The sequence below is a fragment of the Musca vetustissima genome, unplaced genomic scaffold, assembly GCF_032173495.1.
Source record: "Musca vetustissima isolate MV318-11 ecotype Yass unplaced genomic scaffold, APGP_CSIRO_Mvet_v1 utg229130, whole genome shotgun sequence".
Classification (NCBI taxonomy): Eukaryota; Metazoa; Arthropoda; class Insecta; order Diptera; family Muscidae; genus Musca; species Musca vetustissima.
The window spans coordinates 13557-19896 of NW_026879001.1; the positions used below are offsets into that span (position 1 = coordinate 13557).

General features: G+C 36.8%; 1 protein-coding gene across 1 annotated transcript; it reads left to right on the forward strand.

Moving 5' to 3' along the window:
* Nucleotides 1-1792: 1792 nt before the first annotated feature.
* Nucleotides 1793-5645, forward strand: LOC133323823 (solute carrier family 53 member 1-like). Its single transcript, XM_061532721.1, has 3 exons — nt 1793-1877; nt 4055-5243; nt 5440-5645. The coding sequence occupies exons 1-3, from the start codon at nt 1809-1811 to the stop codon at nt 5643-5645; spliced, it is 1464 nt and encodes a 487-aa protein (XP_061388705.1). The 5' UTR covers nt 1793-1808.
* Nucleotides 5646-6340: the final 695 nt, after the last annotated feature.

Sequence of the window (6340 nt, forward strand, 5' to 3'; positions counted from 1 at the left end):
TCTGTTCAGAAAGAAAATATTCGTAGAACTGAACAAATTAACTCATAACAAGTGAAAAAGCGATAAGTTCGGCGGGGCCGAACTTTGGATACCCTCCACCATAGATATACTGACAGGTACTAGAAATGAAAATAATGGGAACATACCAAAAAGTGGACCTATACCGACATTTCTAAAAAGGGATTATGTAAACACATAATATCGATTCTAGAACCCATGTATCTTTGGACCAAATGCGCTTAAAAAAATTTAGATTTCATCCAAACTTTGTCCATCTTATTATTTCTTCCAATCTTAGTTCAAATTCGAAGATGGGGAATATCGGTCCACTTTGTCTGGAACCTCCATACAGGGACTAGGTCTTAATGCGGGTTATAGTTCATTATCGAACCTTACGTTCTACTTTTTTATCTCGATATCCTCCGCAGGTGAAATGATTACATCAAACTCAAAACGCAGAACAAATCAGATAACCATTTTAATATAAAAAAGGGGGTTATATGGGGACTACCCCAAAATGGGGGTGAATATTAATAATTTTTGGTAGGGAGATTTAGTACCATATACGACTACAAAATACCAATTTGCAACAAATTCGGTTGAAAAACGCGCTCAAGAACCCCAAAATACCGAAAATTGGGGTACCCTTATATGGGGGCTATCCGAAAAAATGGACCTATATTCATAATTTTTTGTGGAGAGTTTAAGAACCTATTAAGAACTCAAAATACTAAATTACAGCTAAATCTGCAGAAAAATACGATAAAAATCCCCAAAATACTGAATATTAGGAGGTACCGTTATATGGGGGCTACCAGAAAAAGTGGACCTATATTTATAATTTTTTGTGGAGACACTTAGTACCCAAAAGAACTCAAATTTCAGCGAATTCGTTTGAAAACCACGCTCAAGAACCCCAAAATACCGAAAATTGGGGGGTACTGTTATATGGGAGCTATGCCTAAACGTGGACCGATAAATCCCATCTTCGAACTTGACCTGCAGACAAAAGACGACTCTATGCAAAATTTTGGCGATCTATATCCATTCCGTCTGTCTGTTGTAATCACTCTAGCGTCTAAAGAGTGATTACAACAGACAGACGGACAGACGGACATGGCTATATCGTCATAGAATTTTACGCTGATCAAGAATATATATACTTTATAGGGTCGGAGATGATTATTTCGATGAGTTACAAACGGAAAAACAAAATTAATATACCCTCCATACTATGGTGGAGGGTATAAAAATATGCAAATTCTAGTTTGTAAACAATTGTGTGTGTAAGCAATTATAAATCTGTGTATAAATATGTAAAAAAGTATCAGCTCTTCAGGAATAGGTATTAAGGAATACGAAACCTATTAATTTGACGTACATTGTACATAGATATATATTTAATAGATCACAATAAATACATTATCACGGCGATTGTCGTAAATCTAAATGCATTGTAAATTTAATTTGTTTTTCTTTTCGAAATACCAGCATTTTAACGTATAACGAACTGTTGCTTTATAAATAAAAAAAGCTTTAAGGGCGCTCAAAACTTTCATTTTCTTAAAAATACCCAAAATAAAGCTCTGTAGCATTTTCACTTGAAGAAAATCTCTCTCATTGTTTTGGGAAATATTCAGTCGTCAACAACGCGTTGGTATCAACGTACACCACCTCATCAAGAGGAAAATCACAGTGTTTTGGAGTGTTCGGGAGTGCGTTCGTCGTGTGTGCATCAGTGTTCTGTTTTATAAACAAATGTTTTGAAATTTCATTTAATGCCAAATTCAATTTCAATTTAAATTAAAATGAAATTTGCCGAGCACCTTACGGCACACATTACGCCGGAATGGCGTAAACAATACATCAACTATGAGGTAGGCAAATAGCTAAATACCTTAAAAATTCAAGTGTTTTCCACAAAAAGTTTTTCAAGTGAAAGTGAATGAAAATTTTCTTGTATCTATACATACATATGTATGTATATACATATATACATATAAACATCCATCTGATTGTTCAGCTGTATAATAAGTCGCGTACACAACAACAAAGAGTACAAAATAAACGATGACGTCACTGTTCCTTCGACAGCGTGAAAATTTTTTTGGGAAATTTTTCGGCGCCGGCGCAGTAAGCACCGCTCAGCTGTTTGCCGGGAAAATGTGCTTTTGGTTAAACATAAACAAATACATTGAAAAACACGTGCTATACAAACTATTTTGTTTACAAACAGTAGGTCAACAGGTATAAATGAGGTGGGTCATATGGGGCTGTGTTTTTTGTGGGGGTGCAATAGTCATACGTCATCAATATTGAACGGCAGACCTGCTAGACATACGAAAGTGAAAGTGTATTAAACAAAACTGTAACAATTTTTTTAGTCAAAACATTGGGCGCCATTTCTTTAAATTGTCGTAAAATAATATCAGCAATAGGTATTTTCGTTTAATGATTTACTCAGCTGATGTGAAAATGTAAGAGCTGGATGGGAACATATATTTCAAGTTCTTAACATGACAAGGCACACTTCATAATAAGGAAGTGTTTCAGTCCACGCATATATATCCAATATAAAATTTATAGAGCAGTGTATCCTTAAGACGACAAATATTTGTTAATCCCTTTGGTTGGCTTATGTCAGCTTCAATCAGATTTTTGAATTATGTTTAAGTCCACTGAGCCTGAACTGTTCGCATTTTTGCTAAATTTTACTTCGTTATATGCAGGTCTCATTTCGGTATATTTTCAAAATTGAAATTTTCCTATGGTGGAGTGCATAAAAAGTTTTGGCGAGCTAATTGCTCGGAGTAGTGCCATGTATCGGAATAGCCCCATGTATTTTGTTTGACCTATCAGTATGTTTATAAGAAAACCAGTGGGCGGAGGTGTACAGTCGGACGGGGCCGAACATACGATACCCTACTCAACTACCACGAAAATCTAACTTTCTGCGAATTTGTATTCCGAGTCTGGGCAATATTTTGTGATAGTTGCACCCTCTTGCCCGATTAGATATCAACAGCAAGTAATTAGAAGGGATGTACTGAATAGAGAGTACATCCCTTCTAATTACTTGTCCAGATTCCCTTCACCCTGGATTGTGTTGTGATGTTCGGCTTTCAATTGTGGCCTATAGAAAAAAATAATTTTTCGGTCCACTTCGTCCCAAAATTATTATCTGATCATCCCCGAAAATTATGGGCGTTGTCATTGACCATACCTGGATCCTCATTCCGCTCTCTAGTGTGGTAATGGGTTACTAAGTGTTACTAAGTATTTGAGTGTAACTTCCACATCCGAGTACATACGACTATATAATTGTATCAATTTAAAGGTCAACCACTCCTCTTGGATATATTATCTATCCTCGGTTCTATGTCCTTCAGGTGAAAATCTATGCGTTATAGAATACACATTTTGTAATTTTTTCACAAAAAATCAGGGTCCATTTGACCCGCTAAATATTGACCGATCTTTATTAAAACAGGCATGCTTATTCTGTAGGTATTCCCCTTCCTGTGGAAGAGCTGTCGTTATGCTACCTCCTATAGAAGAGCTGCAGGACAAAATAATACCTACAGCTCTCCCAGAGGAAGAAAAATACCTCCAGATCTTCTATAGGAAGAAGAATACCTGCAGCTCTCCTATAGGAAGAAGAATACCTTCAGTTCTTCCATAGTAAGAAAAATAACTGCAGCTCATCCATAGGAAGAAGAAGACCTCTAGCTCTCCCAGAGGAAGACTATTCTGGATGTTTGGGCCAAAAATAAAGTTTCATTCCCTTAATATTAATCTTTTACCAAAAACAATAGGGGTCTTCATTGGCCAAAAACCATCCTACATGCGAAGATGGGTCCATAACTGTGGCCAGTATCGTGTTTACAAATTATAATGGAAAGACAGACTCGACTAAAGGTCCTCCTGGGGCTGCACAAAGTTATAATCCCCTGACAACGTAGTTGTGTAGGATATAAAAACTATAATTTAGCTCGATATGCTTAACTATAGTTTTTTTGTTTTAATAATCCCTTTCCTTCTCTTTATTTTATAGGAAATGAAGGCAATGCTGTATGCAGCCGTTGAACAGGCACCGTCGGCCGAATTGGTAGATCCCGAAGTTCTAACACGTTATTTTGCCAAATTCGATGAGCAATTTTTTCATTATTGCGATAAGGAATTGGCAAAAATCAACACCTTCTATTCAGAGAAAATGGCAGAGGCAACTCGCAAATATGGCAATCTACGCAGTGAACTAACCGAAACTCTGGAAATGGGCACCGTGAAAAAACAGCCGAAATGGAAATCGAAAACCCCACTGGGCAAACGAAATGTACCGGCGCGTAAATTACAGGATTTAAAATTGGCATTTAGTGAATTCTATTTGGGATTGATATTGCTGCAAAATTATCAGAATCTTAATTTTACCGGCTTTCGGAAAATACTCAAGAAACATGACAAATTGTTGAATGTTGATTTCGGAGCGACGTGGCGTAAGGAGCACGTGGAAGCGGCCCATTTCTATGTTAATAAAGATATCGATCGTTTGATACAGGAAACAGAAACCGCCTTTACTCATGACATAGAGGGCGGTGATCGTCAGAAGGCCATGAAACGTTTAAGAGTACCACCGCTGGGCGAGGCACAAAGTCCTTGGACCACATTTAAAGTGGGATTATTTTCGGGTGCCTTTGTGGTCTTATTCATCACGGTCATACTTTCGGCCACATTCTATGGATTTGGAGAGGATTGGCGGGTGGGGTTACGTATGTTTCGTGGACCCTTCCTAATTATAGAATGTCTCTTTTTGTGGGGTGTCAATGTGTATGGATGGCGTTCGTCGGGTGTTAATCACGTTCTAATATTCGAATTAGATCCCCGAAATCATTTATCCGAACAGAATATAATGGAAATTGCCTCTGTATTTGGTGTTCTATGGGCAATTTCTGTATTATTTTATATCTATTGTGATCTCCTGGGTATACCACAATATGCTCCGCCTATATTCCTGTACACGCTCATGGCGGCATTTCTGCTCAATCCAACAAAAACATTCTATCATGAAGCTCGCTATTGGTCGGTACGTGTGTTGAGTCGTGTGATTATGGCACCATTTTTCTTCGTAAATTTTGCGGATTTCTGGCTGGCCGATCAATTGAATAGTATTGTGCCGGCCTTTTTGGATATACCATTTGTGATATGTTACTTCCGACAGAATCCGTCGTGGAATAAAATGGGTTTGGGTAAGTAGGAGAATCACCTTAAAGGAGGTTTTGTTATATGTATATACATATATGATAAAAAATTATATGATAATAAAATGGATAACACCATTTTCCCATCCTAATGAAGAGATTCGACAACAAATTTCACCTTGTTTAACATAACATATTTACTTTGCTAATTTAAGTTACTTTTCTCTTTTTTGCTTCTTTACAGAAGGTGGCCGTTATTGCATTGAGGATGTCTCCATTGTACGACCTATCGTTGCCCTGTTACCTGCCTATTTTCGTTTTGCTCAATGTATACGCCGTTTTCGTGATACCAAAGAGACCTTCCCACATTTGGTGAATGCTGCGAAATATGCTACATCATTTTTTGTGGTTATCTTCTCCTACCTATATCAGACCACAAATGGTGAGTAGAATTTAATGAAACGTAGTCAATTGGGACAGGGGTGACCCTGCTTAATGTAGTGGGTGGAACGCATGGGGTCAACGAAGTGTTTTTTTCATTGTCGAAGTTTCAATTTGGGGCAAAAAAAAAAAAATATTCTCCTTAAGGGATTGATTAATTGTGGCGAATTTGTCTTTAAATATTTTATGCTGCGAAAAAAAGATTTATATTGTTTTATTTCTCGGCATTTGTTGTTGTTGGTTATTTTGTCTTCTTTTTGGGTTTCCTAGCCGAAAACAAATAGAAAAATATTGGCTAATCATTGTTGGTTTTAGGATACTTAATGGATCCTTTTTATGTGGTAGCCCAGGAAACGAAATGTTGAGGTGGTCTTTGGAATATATGCATATACATTTAAATGAGCTGGTGGGGGTTTGATTGATGGGTTATGTTCGACCCAAAAATAAAAAGAAGATAGACAATAAAATGTAAGCTGACTAATACAATTTTCTTTATCGTTTCGTTGCCAACCATTACCAAACCCCTAGATTTCCATAATACAATCAAAACAAAAAAATTGTATATTAGGATCTTTTGACATTTTTCATAAGTGGAGTTAAGTTCACCGCCCGTATGACAACATTGGTAATTAAGGGTTAAATTTTGGTTTTTAATCTTTGTATCGACAATAAAATAAGTTTATTCTGATCAAGAATATATATAC

Coding starts and splice junctions, on each gene's coding strand:
- LOC133323823 (XM_061532721.1), top strand. CDS start 1,809: ATGAAATTTGCCGAGCACCTTACGGCACACATTACGCCGGAATGGCGT. Junction 1,878..4,054: donor AACAATACATCAACTATGAG/GTAGGCAAATAG, acceptor TTTATTTTATAG/GAAATGAAGGCAATGCTGTA. Junction 5,244..5,439: donor GTGGAATAAAATGGGTTTGG/GTAAGTAGGAGA, acceptor GCTTCTTTACAG/AAGGTGGCCGTTATTGCATT.